The sequence below is a fragment of the Oenanthe melanoleuca genome, chromosome 2 (assembly GCF_029582105.1).
Source record: "Oenanthe melanoleuca isolate GR-GAL-2019-014 chromosome 2, OMel1.0, whole genome shotgun sequence".
NCBI lineage: Eukaryota > Metazoa > Chordata > Aves > Passeriformes > Muscicapidae > Oenanthe > Oenanthe melanoleuca.
In genome coordinates this window covers 104081706-104105298 of record NC_079335.1, presented here as the reverse complement: position 1 = coordinate 104105298, position 23593 = coordinate 104081706, and the positions used below count along the sequence as shown (strand labels likewise).

Below are 23593 nucleotides of genomic sequence, written 5' to 3'. Positions count from 1 at the left end.
ATCTCCTTTTCCTCGCCCTCTCCCCCCAGGGGCGGGACCAGGCCCTGCCGGCGCTCGCCGTGGGTCCCCCGGGCCGCTAGGGGGCACTGTCGCGGCCGCGTCCTGGCGCGCGCGGCCTGGACGAGAGGCGCCTCAGCCGCACCGCGCTCGGGGCTCTCATCCCCTTTCCTCCCCTCTCCTCCTCGCCCGGGGCCGCCCGCCTGCCGCCATGAAGCTCGTCAGGTGAGCGGGTGGGCGCGGGTGGGCGTGGATGGAGGCGGATTGCCCGCGCCCGGCCGCGGCAGCGAGCGAGCGCGCTCAGGGCCGGCCCGCGCTCTCCCCCTACCGCGGGCGGGAGCGGCCCGGGATGGGCCCGGCCCGGGATGGGCTGTGCCGCGCTCCCGTCCCGGGGCCTGCGCGGGTCGCTCGACAAAGCCTCCCTCCTCCTTTTTGGAGGGAAACCCCCCAGACTGGGTTAGCGTTGCCTTCCCGGGATTGTGACGATTTTTAAAATGGTTCCTTCTTTGTACGATAATGGCCGTTTCGCCTGGAAGTAGATGTGTATCCGGCAGTGTTTGCCTCAAGCGTCCCGGCTCCCGGTGGCTGGGCACGACGTGAGCTGTGTCGCTGAACATCCTCAGCACAATCCGTGAGCGCTGTCTGGGAGCTCAGGATGCGGAACTGCACGTACGGCTTTATGTGGAAGTGAACGGGTTTGGGTTTTTTAAAATGAATTTTTAATTCCCAGGTTTCTAATGAAGCTGAGCCATGAGACTGTGACCATTGAGCTGAAAAATGGGACGCAGGTGCATGGAACGATCACAGGTACGGCACGATGCAGTAAAATATTCCCCGCTGCCTTTTGGCAGACAATTGGCAGTCGCGGTTTGAATGAGTTTTTTTTGTCCTGTGCTCCCTCTTGCGGGGACCGGCACAGGAAAATGAAGGAGATGGGCTTTGTAATTCATATCTTTGTGTGCAAGCGCGAGGTGTGTTTGTGTTAGTGTCTGGATACTGTCGGGGGTTGCTGGGGGAACAGTGGGGATCTGTGACTACTAGCTAGCTCTCGATTGGCAACCACGAAAGTACTTGGGAATTTCAGTGCGTCACGGATTGTCTTTGTGTAGTAGTGGGCGAGTCCATATGTGGTCAGAGATTTCTTTGCTTTAAAGGTTCTGCTGGGAGCTGTAAATTTGCTGTAGCACTGGGAACCTCTCAGCCCAGCTGCAGCTTTGCCTGCAGACAGGCTCGGGGGGAAGGAAGCAAACTCTTCCAAACCTTGCTTAGTAGTCTCTCAGAATTTTAGTAGCACAGTCGCAGAGTCACAGAATGGTTTGGGTTGGAAGGGGACATTAAAGGCCATCCACTTCTAACCCTCCACTATGCACAGGGACACCTTCCACTAGACCAGGTTGCTCAAAGCCCCATCCAGCCTGGCCTAGAATGCTGCCAGGGATAGGGCATCCACAGATTCTCTGGGAAACCTGTTCCAGCTGATGTGGTCTTAAATTGGTTAAATTTTGCATGTAGGCTGTTCTGATCTTAAAAAATAAAGTTAATTATTGCTGTTGAGCATGTATTTTGTTAAGGCAAATCTAGATGGAAATACATATTTGCATGTGTTTGAAGTCATGGGAGGCAGGTTTGAAAACGCAGAGCTGGGTGTGGGATCAGGGCAAAGAGGAATCCTGGCCGAGAGAATCTTCTCCCCTGCTGCTGCCAGAGGTCTGTCCTGTCGGTTCATGGAGTTCCTGATTACCAGGTGCTTCTTTGTACCACTGAGCTGAAAATTGCAGGAAATTCTGTAGGGTTTGTTGTGTGGTTCAGGTATTAAAACATGTGCAAGCTGTTTTATTTGCTTTAATAACCTCAGTGAGGGACGTTGCTAGGAGAGTGTTCCTGTGAGCTGTACTTAAAGACAGCAGGTATGGTGTTGGTGGAGCATGTTGTGTTTAACGAGGCAAACCCTCACGGTGAGCTGAGGAAGCTGCTGCATCTCCCTTCCTAAACTCACCCCCTGCAGCTTTCAGAAGCTCTTCTGCCTAGGCGCCCTTGGGAAAAAAAAAATAAAAATATACAACTCTTGTTAAGGTTGAATTTTATTCCAGAGGATTGCTGAGATGCTTTTTTGGCCGGTAGCAATCTGTTGGGATTTGGCAGAGTTTAAAACTGGCATTATTTTGCAGCCAGGTCCATCAGCTTTGATTAGAGCTGAGTGAGCCACCTCGGTGCCCGATTGCAGCACGCTCTGCTGAACCCAGCCAGATAGGAAGCAAACACACTGCTGGGCTCCTGACCTCGCTGCTCTTTCAGGCTTAATTGTGGAGCAAAGCCTCTCTTATTTTCTGCTAAGCATCTGTAAAAACATGGCACAATCTCTTCTTCCTCCCGGCACCAGGGCAGGAGCAGGGATAAAGGGAGAGGTTTTGTGTAATGCCCCTCACACCAAACAAGGGAGTGGTTTGGGTGTAAAATTTAGAGGGAGGGGGAGAGGACAGAAAAATAATATCACTGTCATTTTGTTCTTCATAGCTGGAGATCAGATCTCACCTAAAACTCTGGATATGAAAAATAAAAACTTCTGGATTTTTTTTTAATTGCTTCTCACAGCTGTTACACAGTACGCACATCCAAGTGGGATGTTTTGTCCAGTTTGGGATTATGCGTAATAGTATGCACAGTACTGATTCCATACAATTCTTATGTACTGGCTGTTCTCAGAGTTTGTAACCACAGTGGTTGCTCCTTGCAGTTGGATATTTTATGTACTTTCATAGAAAATTCATTCTAGTGTTGAATGTATTTTATCAGAAGATGTATGTTGCTTTTGTGGTTGGATTTTCCTAAGGCTTATAGAAAAATGAAATCATCCAGGTTATTTTTCCTCCTCCAGGGTTTGTTTTACTTCTTTTTAAATTATTAAAAACTAGTATTAGCCTTCTGTAATAAGCAGTAATTTATTTGTTTTTCAGAGGAGTTATTTTAACCATTTACAAAGCAGCTATTGCCAGGACGTGGATAAAGATCTCTAACCATGAGGAGCTAAAGGCCCCTCATGGTAACTGGCATAATTCAAGAGAGAAAAGAGATGTAGTTTCCTTCTGTGACAGACTGAAGTAGTGATTCATGAGTGGTAGAAGCAGGTGTTGACAAACAGGATAAATCTTATTTCATGTGCATATTTAAAAACAGGCAACAAGAGATCTCATCCCTGAAATCAGGCTTGTGTTGTTTCAGGAGTGGATGTCAGTATGAACACACATCTCAAAGCAGTGAAAATGACACTGAAGAACAGAGAGCCCGTACAGTTGGAGACACTGAGCATTCGAGGGAACAACATCCGCTACTTCATTCTGCCGGACAGTTTGCCTCTGGATACTTTGCTAGTGGATGTTGAACCAAAAGTCAAATCCAAGAAAAGAGAAGCAGGTGAGTTTGTGCTTTCCTAGTCTGTCTTTGTTCTGCATTTGTGTGCATTTTAGTACTGTGAGTCTGAAGGTGTCTCATTTGAGTGTCTGCACATCTGCATTTGGCCTCATATTCTTTCATTGGTGAGGATTTGACACAGCACTGGCTCAGTCTGCCTTGCCCACCTCCTTAGCATCTGCTGAGCTTCACGTGAAGTTGTATTGCGGCTTTTCATGCATCTATTTTTAAAAATGTAAATGTTTATCGGCTTGAATAAGTCTTAACCTGAGTCTTACAGTTGGCACCCAATGAGATTTACACTTCCTCTTCTCCAGATATCTGCTTCCCCAGTTTGTATGGGGAGCTTCACGCAGATAATAACTACAGGACAGTATCTCAAATGGTGTTGAATGGTTCACTGAAATTTGGTGGGGGATAAAAATGGTATCCATGAATTTGAGAGACTTGAGAACCTGAGGGAATCATGGCTATATGCCAGTGAGCACATCTCCAGCTTTGGCTCCCAGTCGTGTTCCAGTCTCTGATCGTCTGCTCTGCCTGGAACTCTTTTTTTTTCAAAGTGCTGCTCCTTTTCCTTAGAAGCGTAACAGTATAGACGGTAACTCAAGTTTAATCCACACTGTTAAAGATGAGTCTCCAAACAAACCCCAGGAAATCAGCAGCAGTAGTATTTCTATTTTGCCCACTAGTTAAATCTGTGTGTTTTTAAAACAGTGAGCTGTAAGTGAAAGCTAATTGTCCTCTAAAATCATGTTGTACCATTTCTCTTGTAATTAGTGTTGAAGTATGTGGGTATGCAGGATGTTCTGCATTGGTGAAGAACCTCAGCGGTGCAGCACCAAGTGCCAGCGCTGCAGCTGCTGCCTTGATAGGAAATAAAGATAAAGCTCCCAAAGGGGCTTTGCTCCTCCAAGGTCATTAAAAACAATCCGACCACACAGAGAAATTAGTATGGCTGCATTCCTTTTTTCCTGAACCTCCTGACATGGTGTGAACAAGAACATCCCTGCCTGGTATCAGCTTTGGGGAAAGCTGCCATGATAGCTCCAGTTTCTTCCATTCAATGCTCCCTGCATCCACAGTGTGCGGAAGTGGTCTCAGACCAAAGCTGTGCTGTGCTTTGCCTTTAATCCATAAATGCCCTTGGGCTTCAGAAGTGTAAAACCCTTGATCTGTCCTTGGCAAGTGGTCAGAAAAAAGGACAGGATGCTGGCTTGGATGTGTGTGCCACGTGTGCCTTGGGTCCAAGCATGCTGGTGCTTTCGGTGAGCACAGCTACCTGCTGATGCTGTCATCCTCCAGCTGGGGTTGATACTTCCATGGATTTTACAGGGTCAGTGTATTTACCAGCAATATAATGACACCTTGATTATGTCAAATTTGTCCTATGTGTCTGCTCCTTCTGTCTTTTCTGCATTTCTAACCTACGTCCCAGAATAATTGCCACAGCTTGCTCCTTGAGTGTGGGTGCCAGTGGGTTCTCTTAAGAGAGCCACTTGCTTCTGCAGAATTTTCAGTATCTTTTTGAGCCCTGCACTCACAAACTCACAAACTCTTGGAAGAAACAATAATCTAAAGTTTGCAGAGTGTCCTTGCAACCTGGTGGGTCACATTTCTTGGGGAGAGAGAGATGCAAAGGCATATTATCACATTATGGATCATACGACATTCAGCAGTTGCTTGTGGCCTGCACTACCCTATGATTGTCTTCCCTTTACAATTAAATAGCAATAATTAAAACTGGGAGTACACAGTCATGACCTTTGCCTTAGAATCACATCTGCAGTTGACAGAGGCATCACTGAGACCAGTAGGAGCTGTTGGATGCTGGAATCCTTTCAAAATGCTGACCTTGCACATGGTGCCTGAGACAGGATGGGTTTGGGAATCTCACAGCATGTCAAAATTTGCATTTCTCTCTAAAAACCTAGACTCTGTGTATATAGAAAAAAGAGAAATCCTGGTTTCCTGTCAGATTACTCAGTCATTTGAGAGCAGCCAACTTTTTTATGCTCTTGCTTTCTGTAAAGCCAAGTACAGGCAGTAGTCTGTGGAAGTTGTATACTGGAAGAACTGACATGAAAGATGAAAATATTTCCTGAGACTTAGTGAATATTAACAGACTTAATACCTAACTTAGTGTCTTATCACAGGAAAGCAATGTGGTGATTATGCTCAATACAGAATGTTTTAATCAAAATGAAAGTATCCCTGGGTCTCACTAGATTTACCCTTTTTCTTTTACCTGCCAAGTTGCTGGAAGAGGCCGTGGAAGAGGCCGTGGCAGAGGCCGAGGTCGTGGAAGAGGAAGAGGAGGCCCAAGACGATAACTTCTCATCATACAACCCTTACCAAATTCTGGGCAATTTTGGCTATTTTTTGTACAGGTCTCGTTTATGGTATCCATTTTTAATAAACTGAAATGTGAAAGGGTGTCTCTCCTTTGTTGGCAAAGCCTGGGGAAGGAGGCAGATGTGTCCAGTTTCTAGGGGTGCTTGCAGATTACACGGATCTTGGTTGTTGCTGTCTAGATTTTGCCCACCCCAGGGGGCTGTACAATTCTTCTTACTTTTTGCCTCAGAAGAAGAGACTTATGTTGTGCTTTAACAATGTATGAAATTAATCCCTCTTTTCTAAGGCACTTGCCTTCTTCTAATGGTTCCATAGTTAAGACACTGTATTAAGAACCCCTGTCCCGTGAGTGTCTCTAATATTGTGCTTCAGAGTGACCTTTTTTAAACTTCATAGATACAATTTTAATGTTTTCTATTACATGAAGCTTGCAATTTAAACATGTTGCTTTCTTTATAAAACATTTACACAAGGATATTAACCAGGTCCATGGAACTGCTGGATTGTTACATCTGATGATTAAAGAATACCTGGATATGAACTTTGTCAAAGCTAATTATATGGCATACTTTTGTTTGGGTGGGGCTCGTAAAGCAGCTTTATCACAGATACCTTCTAGGGTACTTCAAGTACATCCCTAGAAAATACAAAGTACAGCACGGTGCACACAGTTGCATACTAGAATTGGAAGCTTACTTCTGCAGGTGGGAAAATTGTGCAGCTCACAGATGTGTGCATATATATATAGATATATGTATATATAAATATATATATTCACTGCTTTGCTGGATATAGGTAAAAAAGTCATGTTGGCCACATTTATCTCCCAATGCCATCCTGCTTATTACTCCCATGTAGGAAAGCAATTGTCACGTTCTCATTGCTAGACTTCAGCAGTTTCAGCTGTTGACGAAATACAGTTGTCATTTCAAACAATGAGTACGCTGAGTGTCTTGAATGGTTTGGGGGTATTTGCTGGTATGTTGGTGCAGGAACATGCTTGGTTGTTCATGTTTCCACACAGGCAGTGCTACAACAGTGGAAATGAATCGCCTAATACTGTGTAATGGGCTGATGTGCTGGCTAATTTGTGCTAGCTGGCATTTTGTGAGCTGCTCCTCTCCTCACCTCTTTTACAGAGGCCACTTTAAAGCTTCATGTTGTTGCAGAAGAGCTTTTTTCCCCCAAACCACTGTGGAACCTCCCAAGAGCACTTTTTGGTCAATATAGCACCCACCAGTCTCAACTCTATAATAGCTGCTACAAATAATGGTTGCTGCTGTCATCCAGAAGTGCCCAGGTCACTGGTGATGGGGGTAAGATCTTCCCAAATCCAGCTGTCAGCTTTCAGGCAACAGTTGAAATTCGTTCCCTCTTCAGCCTCTTCCTTACAAAAGTCACTAGTGCGCCCAGGGGTATGCACATGGTGGATGCTGCCACCAGCAGCCCGATCACCTGCTAGGGCATAGCCTGGGTAATCCTTGGTCACCAGCTGCCCCTGCAAGGGAGAAAAGCAGTGTTGGATCTGTGGGATCTGTCCCAGAGTTGGGCCACGAGCAAAGCAGTGTGTATGGACCTAAGGACCTCTGAGGAGCATTTTCAGTCTGTGGCAGCCCACAGCTGTCTTCTGTGTTCTGTCCCAGCCGTACACACTGAATACTTGACAAGAACAGAGCTGCTGACAAAAGGAATGGGGGAAACTTCAAGCTTTGATAAAGAGCAGATTTTTGCTTGATTTGTGTTTCTTAATGAGGTGGCTGGGCCCTGACCTCTGTCAGATCTCTGTTCCTCTTGTGGAGCCTGTGGGCTCATGCTGATACCCAATCAACAGGCCAGGCCTGCCATGAGTCCCAGTGACATGAAAATAATTATGTGCTTTATTTCTGCATGATGGAAACACTTCCACAAAAGGTTACTAAACCAGTGATTACCTATCCAGTAGTAATTGCTCTGTGATAAATGCACAGACCAGTATTCATAAGAAAGTTTTCTGGCCATGAAGAAAAATGTATATGGAAATTATGACAACTATTCCAGCAGCAGCTCAGTTCTGTTAAAGTAATATTAATTTTGTTTGAAGTAAATACTCTTTGAAAGTAGGGGGGTTTTAAGTATACTTTTAAAGATCATATTTGGGTCTTCAACATGAATGAAATTTAATTCTATGAAAGGGTGATTAAGAATCATAAAGGGAAATTAGTTGATTTTACAGAATCATTGCATCATCACTAAGTCAAGTTTTCCCTGGTTTTCTTTCCACAAAATTAAGAGATGGCCCTGACTCCAGCTACTTGCTTTCAGAAGGCCATTTTGTGGAACAGTGTAGTTAGGAAGGAAGCTTGTATCCTTGCATGAGCTAAGGAAAGTTTAAAACAGAAAAAAAGCTCAAACCCAAAACTCTTTACCTGTGTGGCATCCCATGCTTGGTATTGCAATGTTCCTGTGAGGATATAGTCAGTGAGGTAAAAGATAAATAGGCTTATAATTAGCAGTGGACTAACAAAAGCCCACATGATTTTCCAATACCAGTTTGGCTTGCATCCAATCATGGTGTAAAGATCTTTCTCAAATCTGTTCAAAAGAAAACCAAACATTTTTGTGAAGAAAATCAAACACATATTTTTGAGACTGGCTACAGATACTCAATCAATACCTTGTTCTGCGTTAGATTCAAAAACCACCTACAGCATCGAGTGTGTCAGATTGAGAGAGGGGAGTACAGTTGACCACAAATTATTGTCTGAAAAGCTTGCTCAGCAGAATCACAGTGAGAAGGAAATCAAAGAAGACAGTGAGGCTTTCAAGACAATCCCCAGTTGCAGAGAATAGCTAGAAATAGGTACAGCAAGAAAGTTCTGCCTGAAGTGTAAGCTCAGACTACTGCTGGTGTCAGCTGACAGAGAGAAGCAATGATGCTGAAGTACTTTGGAGAAAACACCTGGGTTTATGTAGCTGAGTGTTACCAGTGCTGTTACCTGACTGTCTTTGAGGAAGTACTGACACTAGGAATGGTACCTCGAATCTCACAGGAGACCTGGATCTGATTCAAAGGCTTGGAACTCATCAGGGAAGAAATACCCACATGTGTGCCTGGACACCCTCTGTGTAGGCAGACTAACAAAGCAAATACTGAAGCCTTTCCTTTCAGCTATTTTCAAACATCTTTGCTGTTCAAAACTTCTGATTCCAGAGCTTCTTTTTACCCACAAGGATTGACTTGGGAGACAATGTGCGAGGTGACCACCTTTGAAGGCAGACTTTCTGACATTCTCGTCCTGCTGAATTCCTGTCATGGGAGGAGCAGAGTTTTGGCAGAAATTGCTTCTGAGACCAAAGACAACAGCAGGGAGCTGTGTGTACTCCTTAGTACTCCCATGTCATCAGAGACAGTGTCAGCCCAGCCTGGCCCCTCACAGCTCTGACCCAAGGCCCTGGAAGCGGTCTGCAGGGCAGAGGAGACCCCGTTCCCCTTCTATAGCACAGGAGAAACATTTATCTCGAGGTGGGACTGTCCCACTATGAAGGAAGCAGTGCTCCAGCTTTTACCTCCTTATCCCATAGATGTAACAGACAGCAATGGTTTCCACTAGCACGATGAGCAGCAGTGAGAGGGTGGCTGCGTAGTCATTGAAGATGTCAAACCAGTAATTTCCAGCCTCCATGGTGAAGATCAGGCCAATTATACAATTCACAAAACACACAACACCTGCATGGATAAAACAGGGATCCTGCCATTACATCTGGAAGTTTGTGTAGGGAAAATGTCACACTTCTTATGAAAGAAGAGCTGGTGGGATTTTTCCTGAGCAGTTTTTTCCGAGGAGGGGGATTTTCCTTTCCCCTGCAGAAAAGACCTGCCCATTTGTGTGTGTGACAGTCTTTAAACTGCTGCTCCTTAGCTCTGCACAGTCACATCACCCCAGGCATGTCAAGATAACCAAGTCTTAGCTACAGCCTTATCATACATGCGTGCAGCATCTGCTGTTGCCTCTGGGCATCCAGCTAAAACAGGTTTTAAGATAGGACAGCTGATTTCCATGCCCAGACAGGAGCCCTTACTTCTTCTGACCAACAGCTGAAGTAGCTCATAGTTGGGATCCTGGCACGAGTGTCCTTCAGACACGAGTCTGAAGGAGCTGGGGTGTGTCAGGAAGCCTGGAAATCCACGGCCACGACTGCCCTGGTGCTTTGGGAGCTCCCAAGGGAAAGAGCTGCACAGGATTTCACAAGGGCACGCAAGCCCTCCCCTGCCTCCACCCGAGATCAGAGTGGAGTGGCACTCCACTCAACAGCTGTGGGAGACCACAGCTCCTGCACACGCACACACACGCACACAGCCTGGCAGGATCTTACCTGAGATCACCTCCTTGGGAAAGCGGGAGGCAATCGCCCTGCTGTCGGTCAGTGGGGTGAGGATGGCAGCCGTGTTCCCCAGCATACTGCCAATGCCCAGCATCAGCAGCATAAAGAAGTAGAGCACGGAGTACAGCTGGGGCACCTCCATGTTTTTGATTGCTTCTGAATAGACTATAAATGCCAGTCCCGTCCCCTGGACAGCCTGACAGAGACAAGGGGAGTTACAGGCAGCTCCTCAGCTCGATAAAGGACATAAGACAAAAGAAAGTGACTCTGTGTCATGACAAAGTACACCTGAGGTGTGGCTTTGCACAGCAAAGGCAGGTGAGGTCTTCACCGGTTTATCCCAACTGCACAGACACTGTATGGTAATGACCCAATCGAGCCCCTGCCCTATCCTAAGATGTAGAAATGATCCCCAGCCCTGGCCAGGCAGCTCATGGCTCACATGGGGCGCCTGGGCTCAATGGGAGCAAAGGACATACCACAAAGTGGCAACTCACCGTGTCAAGCTCAGCTTCTAAGCTACAGTTTTTAATCTGTGGTGCTAATTGGGCATATTCCTGTGGATAAGTGGCCATGAGGTAATCTTTCATCTCATTGAGGTTGTCTGCTGTTACAGAGCCTTCCTCCAGGTCAAAAGCATTCAGCAGCAGCAGGATCACCCTGGGAAGGATTATAGGAATTTAGTGGCTTTCAGGCCCAGGACACCTCATCCGTTTTCTCCATCGACCCCCATGGGGATGCTTTGCGGGCCCCAGGGCTTCAGTATCCCTGGATGAGAGCAGCACTTCCAGCACAGTGCTGGGACACAGGCAACCTTGTGCTCATTTGTGCCTTGGAGGGAGCAGCTCCTGTGCCCACACTGCTGCTCCAAGACAGCTATTTTGGGTGATGGCCAGTTCTGGCTGGTGTCTCTTCCCCTTCGCCCTGCAGTCTCATGTCCACACCCCAGCAATTTTAAAGTCTTTTGGCAACAAGCAAGGACTAGCAGCTTGGTTTCCTCTCTGATCAGCAGATAGATTGAAAGCTTTAAAAATATGAGTAAATGTGTAACTGCCGTGGGCCCTGTGCCAGGGACTGCACGCAAGCTTGCAGCTACAGGACACCAATCCTGTAGGCTGCTGGGCACTTGCAGAACATCACAGCCAAGGAGGCCGAGCTCCTGGAACTTATGGGGTTAGCCTTAAAAGGGGGATCTGAGCATCACTGCATTTATTAATCAGCTCCCCCATGTTCCCTTGAGCATGGGCCAGAAAAAGAACATAGGAAAAAGTGCCTCTGTAACTTGCCCTGGCAAACTCATCCTCTTGACTAGGCTTGTGCCTGGAAGCAGCACCCAGGTGTCAAAAGGCAAAGCACTCTGACCTTTTGTCTCAGGCTTCATCACTTTGAATAGCTCCTTTAGCTTTATTAGAGCAGTATCAGCTTGGTCTTGGGGCAGTGCTGGCAGTGCTGCGTGCTGTTATTTATTTACCTCCCCCGTCTCCTGCCCCAGAATAGCTTGCAGTGAAACCCTGGGCTCTTACTTGTTGATACAGCTCTCGTAGTTAAAGGTCGCCTTGAAGCCATAGATGGAGAAAGTGACGATGCTGGCGAATATGGAGGTGGTGCTGTTGATGAGGGACACGATGATGGCGTGTCTCTGGCAGTTGTTGCTGGGCTCGTTGTAGCTGGCAAAGGCGATGAGGCTGCCGAAGCCAAGGCCCAGCGAGAAGAAGATCTGCGTGGCAGCGCTGATCCAGGTCTTGGGGTTCGACAGCTGCTCCAGCTGCAAAAGCCAGACAAGACAGCAGGACCATGAAGTCCCACAAACTGCCAAGCACTGCCCCTTCCAGCCCGCAGGGATGGGACAAGGACAGGGATGGGACCCTCTGTGCACTCATTACAGGTCAAGGATGGTTTTGGTCAGAGTTACTGCTCTGGCTGAAAGTAATAGTAATAGTAATGGAAAGATCTTTTTCTGCAGGAAAAGCAAGCTAAAGCAGCCTCCAGCTGCTCCCAGCGGAGGTTTACAGCTGCAGACCTATGCAGAAATTTAGTATAAAAAATTTGGTATAAAAAAAAAGAAGGACAAGGATCTTTTAAAAACTTATATATTTAGTAACGAATAACGTTTCCTGAAAAATTCAACACAGTTTTTCTGTACCTTTGGTGTGAACATGTAGATGAGCCCATTCACAGCTCCATGAAGTGTTAATCCTCTGATGAGATATATGATGAGAACACAGTATGGCAAAGAGGCTGTCACGTAGACGACCTGGGGAAAGAGGGTAAAGACCTTGGTCTAAAGAAAACATAAGTCAAAGCTGATCTGCTATGTCAGTCTCACTTTACACAAATAATTTCCATTATTGTGTTTGTTATCCCATATTAATCTTCAAAGAAATATTATCAGACAAATCTAACTTTAGATTTACATTTTATGGAAGTTTTTAATAATACTGAAGACCCACGCTGCTGTTCCAAATGTCTTCTCTTTGATTGGAAATCAAACAAAAATCTAAAATACTTGCAGCATTCACAAACTCAGTTCTGCATCATTTGGCGGCATAACACCAATTCACAACTATCTATCAAAAAGTCATTAGGTGAAGGTCATTCATCATTTGTTCTAAAAGAAAGGCAAGCAGAGCTCATAAAAGGTCAAAATGAAACTTGAATTCAATCAAACTGAATCAAAATTTAATTGAATCAGTTGCAACAAGTTTAAGAGGTTATTCCTAGTTTACAGTCTCTTGGCTTTCTGTATTTGGCTAAGACGATTTGGGGATTACAGCCCTCAGCTTGCTGCTTAGTGCAGGCTCAGCCAGGACATTGGGGTTTTTCACCCCACTTCCTCATAACTTATGCTGTGAATAAAATACCAAGCAAAAAACGTCCAGTAGGTGTCTTGTTTTTCTTGCAAAGACTAAGGAATAGACTTCTCCTGATATGGCTCTGCTGGGGCAGATGGCTTTCCTCATGGCCTGACAACTGGCCATGAGAGAGAGTTGGCTGTTTTTAAAGGATTTCTCTGGATTATTTTTTCAGTATCACGGAGTGTTTTGATTGATCCAGCTTCAGCTGCAACATGACAGGGCAGCAGAGGCAGCAGAGCTCGGTGCTCTGGGGGAGATGCCGTGACCCCGAGGAGCAGCAGCCGCCCCTCACCGCCGGCTCATTCCCCTCCCCACCCGGGCTCAGCAGGGCTGTGCCCCCGCCCTCACCTTGCCGGTGGAGGCGGTGCCGCGCAGGATGCAGAGGTAAACCACGAGCCAGGCCAGCGTCAGGCACAGCGCCTGCTCCCACTGCACGCTCCCGCTGGCCTCCAGCGACGGGGAGATGTTCAGGGTCTGCCGGTACCAGAAGTACTGCGTGGACGATGTCTTCTCACACTCCTCCTCGTAGCCCGTGCGGTTGCTGTTGAGGGGGCAGGTGGCCCATGGCAGGGGATCCTGGGAGGAAGGGGCATGAAGTGAGTGTGGGCTGTCGGCGTGGCAGGGAGGGCTGGGGTGCCAGTGGGGAGCAGGGAGGATGATGGCAAGGGCAGCTTTCTGCACAGGCTGGGGATTGATGCTTTCTGATCCTCTCCCCTGGGAGTGACCCTTTCTGAAGCCCCTACCCAAGGACAGATCAGCTCTGTCCCTCTTCCTTGGGGATGACCAGACTGATTCTCCCCCCAAGTACTGAGCCTCTTTAACCCTCTCCCCTGGGGAAGACACTCTCCAAGTCTCTACTGTGGGGCCAAACCTCTCCCCTGCCCTCAGACAGGCCCACCCCAGGATGCAGATCACCCTGGCACCAAGGCACCTGTGACCAAAGCGTCACAAGCCTGACTTTGACCTGAATTCCATGGTGAGGAGAAGACAACAGCCAATGCCTCTAGGAAGACCATGGAGGAGGACATCACTGCCTCACTTTTTCTTTCAGCTAAGCCCTGGGTTTCTAAAGTTTTTGACACCCCTCCACATCCCCATTCCCAGCAACATCGAGCACCAATGCAAAGCCACTGTGACTCTCCGCAGCGACAGTGGGGCCAAACTGGGCCATTGGGAGCCCACACACCTGAAAGGAGTGGAAGAGGTACCAGAAGGCCCAGGCATTTATCACATTGTAGTACATGGAGAGGAAGAAGGAAACAACAACACTGGCAACTCCTGTGGGTATGGAGAGAGACACTTGGTCAGCAGAAAACCCCAAAATGCCCAGAGCTCCATAACATCTGTGGGATGTGGGAGCAGCCCATCATGGCTGACACAAGAGAAGCTTTGTCCCTGCACAGCCATGTGAACAGGACATGTCCCTGTCACTGTAGTCACTTCCTCCTCCTCCCACCAGCACATCCTGAACTGGATTTGATACTCTAGGTCCTGGGGAGTGAATATTCAATGTATCATTAAAAATAAAATATGTGTTTGTGCAAATTAATAAATTAATGATAGCTTGGGTTTTCAGGGTACTTTAACAACATAAAAATGTAGCTAAGAGTGAACATTGGTAAATGGAAGCCTGGAACAGTAGGAAATTAAGGCACCATTTTATTACTCCTGTTTGCCTTATTGGGAAGGTGGTCTTGGGGTCAAAGTCCAGTGTAGACGGCCCCAAGGGCTGGGTTTAGCACTGGCTTTCATACTATGATTTTGGCAGTCTGCCTGAGGGCAGGGTGACTCACACCTCTTAATCCAGACCCAACACAGCAAGCTGGGGTCTGGCCCCGACAAGGGGTAGCATAAAAGCATGCCATGAGGTGTCTGGCTTTGCTCAGCCTAGTGAGACCCAGTAAAACCTGAGCTCCCACCCCAGTCACTTCTGAAAGACAAAGCTCTCCAATCTCAAATAACTCCCGTTCCCTTCACGCTGGAAAATAAAGATGGAAGCTGAGAACATACCGACACCGCAGAGGTAGGGGCTTATTATTTTCCAGGCGCCGATGCTGCCCTGCCGCATTCGCTGCCCCACGGCCAGCTCCAAGTACAGCAGCGGCATCCCCTCAGCGATCAGCATGATAAGGTATGGGATTAAAAAGCCACCTGTGAGAACAAACCCTACAGTCAGCCTTCAGCAGATCAGCAGCAAGATAAACACACTGCCCTATTTGTGTTCAAGTCGTGCTGTCAGTGTCCCACAGGCTGGCGAGGTCTGAGTCCTGGTCCTGTCCAGGTACCTTGAGTACTGAGGGCACGGCCTAATCCTCAAGGACATCTCACAGAGGTTTCAGGCAGAGTCCCAGAGGCTGGTGGGCGCTGGCTGGCGAGGCCTGGGCACAGGGAATTTTCCGCAGGGACTTGGCAGGGCTGGGATTTCTGCTGTTAAACTGTGCTGCTCGGCGCTGCGGTGTGGCGAAGGTGTCCGAGCTGTTTGAGCAATGCTGGGGGCAGGGGCTGTTAAAGGGTAACCTTGTAACCAATAATGAGACAAAGAGGAGGAGGGAAAGATCCACTTCAGCTTAGGGTGTTCTGCGGCGCAGCCGAAGTGCTCAAAGAGAAGGAAACAGCAAGTCTGTGTCAGAGAGTTTTGAGCTACATAATGAAGTCTGGCCTTGCTCAAAATTAAAAAATAACCAACCAAAAAAAAAACAAAAAAAAAAAACAACAAACTAAAACGCTCCCAAATCCCCATGCTGAGCCTACAAGCACCAGCAAATTAATGAAGGCTTTTGCCCCAGGGCCCTGTCTGTGGGAGCAGATCCCGGGACAGTAGCTAGGGTCTCCTCCTGCATGGGGCTGCTTATCCCTGCTTTCCTCCACAATGAGAGCCAGAGATGATCCTGTGGAAGAGGAACAGCAGGAATGGGAAGGTTGACAGCAAGGAAAGAAAAAGGACCTTCCCTCCTGGCAACCAGGATGTGCTTTGGCTTAAATTTATGCCAAAAAATAATAAAAATTTAAAAAAAAAAAATCCTTGGGCTCACTTCAGAAAGAGCTGCTGACTGAGTCAAAAGCTGGATTTTTATGAAGGCTTCCCCTTTTTACAGCAAGCCAAAATATTTACATAAATATCTCTTATTTAGGATTTAATCTGTGGCATTAACATTCCTTGCAATGGGCTCTGTGCAGCGCTGTGGAGGAATGAACTCCGTGCAGCGACTAAGGCAAAGACCTGGAAATAAACACAGAGCAATAATCCGGTTTATTCTGGGAATTAATTTCCCACCTCCCAGCTCTCTTGTTATTAACAAGTCCTTTGTTATTCTGTTAGATAACTTCCTATGCCGCAAGGGAGCTGTCGAAGCTTTAAGAGCTGCGGCAGCCGCTCCGTGCCGGTGGGGTGCGAGCTGCCCCAGCGGCCACTGGGGCAGTTCTGCCGTGTGCCACATGGGAATCAGCATTAGTCCCTTGCAAAGGTTTTCCACCCTCCCAGCAGCGCTGTCACATTTTTGGCATTGACTGTGCCACCTGCCAAGGAGGAGAAATGCCTTCAGGCTTGTTTTTCACCCCAATGTTCCCCCGCAGCTGGGGGTGTCCGGGCTAAGCCCCTGCCCCTTGCTCTGCATCCTGTTTGCACACAGATCTTGCTCCTAGTGCTGCTCTTTCCAAACAGTAGAACCAAAATGTCTCACACAAGTGACTCCGGGCAGCCGATAAACCAGCTCCTTATCAGCTGTGAATCAGCACAGCTCCGCTCAACTCCCTGGTCATTGGCACCGGGCGTTGTTCCCTAGGGTGTCAGCTGTCTGCAGAAACTGGCTCCCAGGCCAGATCCCTGTTGTTAGCAAAACGTGAGGAGTGTGCCCTGTGCTCGAGGCACTGGGCTTGGCCAGTGACACCCTCGCCCCTGCTCAGGCTCCTGCCTGGTGCTTAGGGGCTTCCTCGCCCAGGGCTGAGCGCTGCTGAGCACCAGCCCTGCTGCAGACCAAGCCCAGCCTCGTTTGAGCCTGGCCCAGCCTGCTTAGGGCTAGACGAACTGCATTCACGAGGTTTGAATCCCTTCAGCTCTGCTCAGGTCATGCTCTCTGCAGGAAAGCAAGGAGGAGGAGGAGAAGGAGGCAAACTGCTGATGAACAGAATGACTGGTTACAAAGTCTGTAAATACTCAGTATTATCTGCGATAAGGGCCCTATTGCCCTGCTGGGCAGGACAGGATCTGTCTCTGTGCTTGACTACAAGGAAGATGCCAAACAAGTTGGTGTCCCCCCTAACCCCAGTGCCTGACATATCCAGCTTTTAAGTTCCTGAAATGATGTTCTGTATGCGTGGGTTTTGTGAACCCCTGGAAAGCCTCAGAATCCTCTTTAAGAGGGCAGTGAATAAAACAATTAAGAAAAGCAAAACCTCCTGTCAGGAGTTTTAATTTCACAGTAGAAAGAGCTGCCTTTGTCCACATAAATATAAGTCATGAAGAGAAAAAGAATGGAACAACATTCTTATAAAACATGCTTTTTAGAAAATACTTGGGTATATCATAGAATCATAGAATGGTTTGAGTTTGAAGGCACCTTTCAAAGATCATCTAGTGCAAAGCCCCTTCAATGAGCAGGGAAGCTTATTTAAGCTTCTGCTCAGGTGAACTAAGTGTTCCAGTTTCGGTTACACTTCAGAGAATTTTCACCACCTACTACAATACAGATAGCTGCTTAAAAGAGTTACACAAAACTTCCAAAATATCCAAGTTTTGCTGTCCTTCAGGATGTCTGCCATAATGGGCTGCTAGTAAACTGATCACATGTGGTTTGAATGTATACAGAAACACATTTTAAGCTTTGTGCTAGACTTCAGTGTCAGATATAAAGTCTTTACTCTTAAAGCATGTGTAGGGGAATACGTTGAAAATTACAGCACATCTATCATTTCTGCTGTCTGAACTAAGAAAACTTCAGCCATTGCAGCACTTTTCTTCTACTGACACTTCACCTGCCATATTATCTGGGTTTTTCTGACCTGATCCCATGGGATAGCTCTGATGCAGTCAGCAGTGAGATGGCTTTTCAAACAGCACCATGAACCAACTCCTACCATCATAAGTGCATTCTGAAGTAAGCTACAAGCCAACAAAGCAAGCATAAAAGCAAAATATCCATTTACCTTCTCAGTGTTTCTTCCTGAAAGGAACCAGATGAGGCAAATGCTCATCATGTCCCTTAATGCAAGATTGAGACCGGTCCCAAACTATGACAACAGATGAAGCATGAGAAGCAGTAAAAAACTCGGTTGTCTTACAGAGAGCCTGTTTCTAAAGATTCTTCAAAACAGTGGTAGCTGTATACTAGAGGAGATTATTAAAACTGGTCTTTAATTAATCTAAATAACTGACTTTTGATTTCTAAGGAAGAATGGCTGTGGCTTGTATATACCACATATATCATCTTCCTCCAGTTTGGACCCAGGAGGAGGATAAACTTTCAAAGAGGGTTTTGGGGGCCTTTTTGGTTGACTTGTTTATTTTTGGAGGACAAAACAATTTATTCCCTATTTTCTAAGTTTTCTGGGAGGCTTTAGCTGTGGAACTCCTGTTGATCAATGCTTTTCAGCCAACTTCAAAGCAGATTTGCAGCCAAGTTTTCATCTCCTAAAGTAAGGCTTTGTATACACGACAACATATTAATGCCAGGTACTTGTAAAAATACAGCTCATCTTTAAGTTAAATCAGTGTAATCATCTCCCCTTCTCAATATTTTCCCCATAGGTGAAGGTACGAGGAATCAGTTTCTGACATCTTCAGAGTGATTCAGTGGGGCAAAAATATAATATATTAATACTATGTCGATCTATATCTCTCACTTCACCTCAATTTTTTTAGAAAACATGTGCCTTCCCACTCTTTCCCACACTTTCATTGCACTTACAGCAAAGAAATGCCACTTATTGGGGCAGCTGTCAGGTAAAAGCCTAATGCTAATGAATACATAAAATAAAGCCACAGTAAAATAGATTGTACACCAACAGAAAGCCAGACCTCCTACTCTGCCCTGGATCTTGCTGGGCAAACAGAGCATTAACATGGACAACATACTTTTGGACTTAAAGCTTGCCCCACTCCTCCTCGAGGGAAGCAAGAAAATGTAAACTACACTTACCTCCTCCGTACATCTGACATAAGTATGGAAATCTCCACACATTTCCCAGCCCCACAGCATAGGAAATGCAGGCGAAAACAAACTGCAGGGGATTGTCCCATAAGGGTCGGGATTTCTCCATTGCTTTCTTGCAGGCAGAGGTTTCAGCAGAGCTTCCTGCCTTCACTCCCTCAGGTACTCTGCCAACCGTGCCTCACACTCCACGCCAGTCCGGCTTGGAGGGGAGGGAAAGGCGGAGGAGCTATGCTTGCCAATTCCTATCAAGCTTTTTAATTACTAATCTTATTAACAGGCACATACTGAAATAGGAATGCTGGTAAATAGATTATAGACACACACAGAACTATAAAATTGGTACTTTGGGTGAATAGCTGCTTGGGTTTTGACTGGCATTTCTGGGATGGATGTGAGTTGAGGGATTTTTATCGACTTACATGTCAACTTGAAGCTGTGAGGAAATAACACTGCAGCTGCAGTTTGGTTTTGGAAATGGGACACTCCTTCCCCACAGGGCTCCATTTCTACTGAGTGGCACTTGTGCATGAGGCACCAGCTTGAATTTGATTGCACAGAAGAGGAGTTCCCATACCATTAGGAGTGGGTTTAGAGACTATCAGTGCGTTTAGGGAAAGAATAAACAGAATCCTCAGACATCCTATCACTGTGCCCTGGTGCTCACCTCAACCAACCAAGCACACTCCCCAGTTCCAAAAGCAGCCTTGAAACAGTCCTATCAGCCATGCAGGTCCTCAGTATGGTGCACACTAGACAACACTCCAGTTTGACTCTCCCAGAATACTGCCTTCCCTCTACATACTTCACATGTGTGTGACAGTGTGAAACAGCCAGTCTCTTTTCACTTACCTTCATGCTTAAACACCACTGCTGCAGGCGAACATTTCTGAGGGGTTGCTGTTTTAAAATACTTTCAAGTAGCAGGGACCAAATACAAAGGCCAGTGGAAAAATGTATCTGTGGCCATTGTGGAGGTAGAAGGATCTAGGGGGCCTTTGGGTCATCTAAAGCACACTGAGGTGCCAGGTCTGAACATGAACCCTGTGTTTTTGGGCCCCTGCCAAGGTACACTTTGAGCTCAACTACTTTGGACAGGTCTCCCAGTGAAGGAGGCTGCCAGCAGCATCTGCAGCAATAAAAAGTAGCTGAGCAACCCCAAGGATTCAGCTTCTTTCCTCTGTTTAAATGGTTGTTTTTTTCCAGGGCACCTTTCAGGACCATTTTACAAGTAAGAGTCGCTCAGCTGCTGTCAGTCTCATTCCTCCAGTGCCAGAAATTTGCTCCCTGCCAGTTCTGTGTGTGCTGCTTCAGCATCCCATTGGGCACTGGCTGAGCCAAGGCCCCCAGCTGTTGGTGTGGGTAAGAACTCCAACCCCGGGGCCTCTGGACAGGAGCCCGAACTGCAGAGTGTGTTGTGCAGTTGGGCCCAGCAGCAGCACTCAGGTCAACCTGCTGACCAGCCACCTGTATTATCAAAGTCACAAAGTGGGACACCATTTTTCTATCTGCTAAAAAATGTGATGGCAAGAAGTTTATACATCTCTCATAAGTGCATCCATTCTTCAGGGTGTATTTTAATGGTGATAGAGATGTAAGTTGCCATCAGTTTGCCAAAGCCACCTGTAGTTTTGAAGGAGTTTGTGACTTTTTTTCAGCATATGTGCAGTTCTTGTCTTGCCTGCAGAACTGCAACATGCCAGTGAGCCCCGGCAATATGTCTCATGGATATAATCCAGAATTCTGGTAGAAGGAATAATTCAATGCAATTTAAAATCCATAAAATGTTAAACATGAAATACACATAGAGAGAATGTGAGTTGTCATGAAACTTTCACAATTTATTAAAAAGTCAAATGCCTGTCCTTGACAGTGGGACTTATTATAATATGATGTGTATAAATAGCTTACAGAATTACATAATTTGGTGACAGGATAGCCTTAAAAAATAGCACATCACTACCACTTGGGACACTTCAGTGTGAATAGATTACTCCTACTGACAAGCATCATCAAGTTAAAGATTTCCTTGGCTCTGTACCTCCTTCCCATTACATTTCAAACTAGTTTACTAATGGACTGGAAGAGATCAAGCAGGCAGAGAGGTGTGATGTCCTCATCTTGGGTCAGGCCAGATCAGGAAGTTAGGTGGAATGAGATGAATGAGCCTCTCTCAGAAATGTCAGTCTCATCAGTAGCTCAGATCACAAATTACTGTGAATTTTTTTTAAAGGTGGTCATGCACATAGGCACCCAGCCAAGCACCTGTTATCTAATGGCTCCTTGGGATACATGCTTTAAATATACAAAAATGTATTTAAACAGACAACACTTCTGAATTCTTGCTGTGGGACTTCTATACCCACCTCAGATTATCAATATGCTATTCCTGATGCTGTTCATGATTTTATCTCCTTGGACCAGCTTTCATTTGGCTTAGAGAAGGGCTTGGGCTTTATCTTTAGTGACAAAGACAAGCTTCTAATAGACATGTGCAAGAAATTTTGATCATGTCACTGCTCATATTAAATATGGATTAGAAAGAATTTTTTCTCCCAGTACCTAACAAATTTGAGATGTGGGGTTTGGTGGAGTGGTTGAGAAGGGCAGGGGTTCATCTGCACAGCAGATCAGGGAATGATGGGACTGCCCAGGAGAACTACCCTATGTAAACCTAGTCAGAAGCTGATAAACAAAGCAAAGAATCCCATTTCACACTGAAGTAAAACCTGAAGTCCTAGGCAAAGGTATCAATTAAAAACCCTGGTCAAGTGTCTCTTGATGCCAGTACAGTAAAAAGCCAAATGCCTCTCCCAGCTACCTAAAATGCAGACAAAAAGGGAATCTGGGGTCCTAGCAAGGTTGAGGTTGAGGACCATGATTTCAAAGTGTGAGAGAAGCTTAATAGTTTGATTGGCAAAAAGTCATGGAAACAAGGGAAGAAATTCTATGAGGTAGCCTGGACCTTTATTATGCTACCTCAAACATATACCACTATACCATGTAGATTTAAAAATAAACCCTCTTGGGCCTTCCTTGATCAGCCAGACATGGGAGGGGTGTTCAGTATCTTCAATTCCTGGAGGCACTCACTTCCAAATGCAAACACTGCTAGTTCGTCAGAGGACTATCAGAGCAAAGTCATGGAGTGTCTACATGTATTTACTGATGCTGTCAAGGGAAGCAGATATGCAGACATGGGAGTACCAGCTTCCATGTATGGATTTTCTGTTGGGATTCACTGTTCACAGTTGCTACCCTAAGATGCCTATTTCCTTACCTTAGGAGAAAGAAAGAATCCATCTGGATTTCCAGATCTTTGAATACTCATAGGCCATGACAATTGTTGGGCAATTGCTCTACGTGTAATTGGAGATTACAGTTACTCCTCTAAGCAGTTATTAGGATTACAATTATTCTTTCCAGTTTATCATTTATCACTACTACTTGCAGCTTAGTTCCAAACTATAAACAATGCCTTTAAGGTCTGTACCCTAAAGTAATTTCCAGCCTCTTAATAACCCTTAAAACAGTTTTATTTTACCTCAACCTCCCAAGAAAAGACTGAAAACAATCTCTCTTTTTATTTTCCTTGCTTTTTCTTAGCATCACAGCTCTATCGATCTTCTGACTGTCATTTTTTAGGGTACTCACTCCATAAAAGTGCACTCAATAATGTTTGGATTTGTAGAATTGCACCTAGTTCACCTGGACTTCAAAACTGACCTGTGTCAAATGAGAAACAGAAACTGGCATGTCACTAAAAGATAGCTGGATTACTCAGTCAGTTCTTCTGCTTGACACCAGCCAGTTCCCATTTTTTCTGTAAAAGCTTTCCTGCAGTCTGGGGAGGTCTCTGGGTAGCTCTCTTATTCACCAGCAGCTGTCAGTCGTGAGCTGCCCTGCCACAATCCTGCACCAGCCACTCTGCATCACCATGACTTACCACAGACACTCCAAGGCACTACATCAACAAGATCCTAAAAACAATAATTTAAAAATAATTAACAAACAAAAGTTTCTGTTGAAATAGAATGACATGAATAGACTCATCTTTATTTGGAGAAGAGCTTATTCCAAAGAAGCTGACTAATGTGTCAGGATATGGTCAAGAGGAAACCCTGCTAAGGAGGGCACATCTAGATGTCCTCAGGGGGGAGTCTGTAGGCAGCCAAAGCATGGCAGGAATCCTGGGACAACACTTTCTCTGGGACATTGTCAAAATTAACAATCATAGGATAACTCCTTTGGAACATTCTGTGCTCAAAGTCAGTTACAAAAATAACTATGGTAACAATTGCAGTAACAATTCTTACCTGCCCATACACAAACTTACCTTCAAATTACTTCAAAATGTTTTAGAAAGCACATCCTTCTAGACCAGGTCAAACCTTTTAACCTTGATCCATTCAGCCACCTGATACCCCAACATGATTCACATTTGCTTCCTGAGGCAGTAAAGATTTCCCT

The 23593-nt window shown here is 46.0% G+C and overlaps 2 protein-coding genes across 3 annotated transcripts; one reads left to right on the top strand and one right to left on the bottom strand.

Moving 5' to 3' along the window:
• Positions 1-38: 38 nt before the first annotated feature.
• SNRPD1 (small nuclear ribonucleoprotein D1 polypeptide) lies at positions 39-6301 on the top strand. Its single transcript, XM_056485639.1, has 4 exons — positions 39-222; positions 728-804; positions 3217-3408; positions 5662-6301. Exons 1-4 carry the CDS (start codon positions 209-211, stop codon positions 5736-5738), a joined length of 360 nt encoding a protein of 119 aa, XP_056341614.1. The 5' UTR covers positions 39-208; the 3' UTR covers positions 5739-6301.
• A 601-nt stretch (positions 6302-6902) lies between these two features.
• On the bottom strand, positions 6903-19324 carry SLC6A20 (solute carrier family 6 member 20). Of its 2 annotated transcripts, none has more exons than XM_056485635.1 (11): positions 19112-19324; positions 14988-15128; positions 14164-14255; positions 13326-13553; positions 12266-12376; positions 11646-11887; positions 10620-10782; positions 10114-10318; positions 9307-9466; positions 8166-8331; positions 6903-7258 (listed from the first exon to the last, which is right to left on the bottom strand). In XM_056485635.1, the coding sequence occupies exons 1-11, from the start codon at positions 19230-19232 to the stop codon at positions 7043-7045; spliced, it is 1845 nt and encodes a 614-aa protein (XP_056341610.1). In that variant the 5' UTR covers positions 19233-19324; the 3' UTR covers positions 6903-7042. The 2 variants fall into 2 exon arrangements, with proteins under 2 accessions (XP_056341610.1, XP_056341611.1); XM_056485636.1 differs by lacking the exon at positions 19112-19324 and adding an exon at positions 15263-15612.
• Positions 19325-23593: the final 4269 nt, after the last annotated feature.

What these genes read in the sequence shown, in the direction of transcription:
- SNRPD1 (XM_056485639.1), top strand. An exon ending in GGTGCATGGAACGATCACAG is followed by an intron (nt 805 to 3,216) that starts GTACGGCACGAT and finishes GTGTTGTTTCAG; the next exon opens with GAGTGGATGTCAGTATGAAC. An exon ending in ATCCAAGAAAAGAGAAGCAG is followed by an intron (nt 3,409 to 5,661) that starts GTGAGTTTGTGC and finishes TTACCTGCCAAG; the next exon opens with TTGCTGGAAGAGGCCGTGGA.
- SLC6A20 (XM_056485635.1), bottom strand. Translation starts at nt 19,232, where the DNA reads ATGGAGAAATCCCGACCCTTATGGGACAATCCCCTGCAGTTTGTTTTC. An exon ending in ATGTCAGATGTACGGAGGAG is followed by an intron (nt 15,129 to 19,111) that starts GTAAGTGTAGTT and finishes TTGTTCTCACAG; the next exon opens with GTGGCTTTTTAATCCCATAC. An exon ending in ACCTCTTCCACTCCTTTCAG is followed by an intron (nt 13,554 to 14,163) that starts GTGTGTGGGCTC and finishes CCTTCCTCCCAG; the next exon opens with GATCCCCTGCCATGGGCCAC.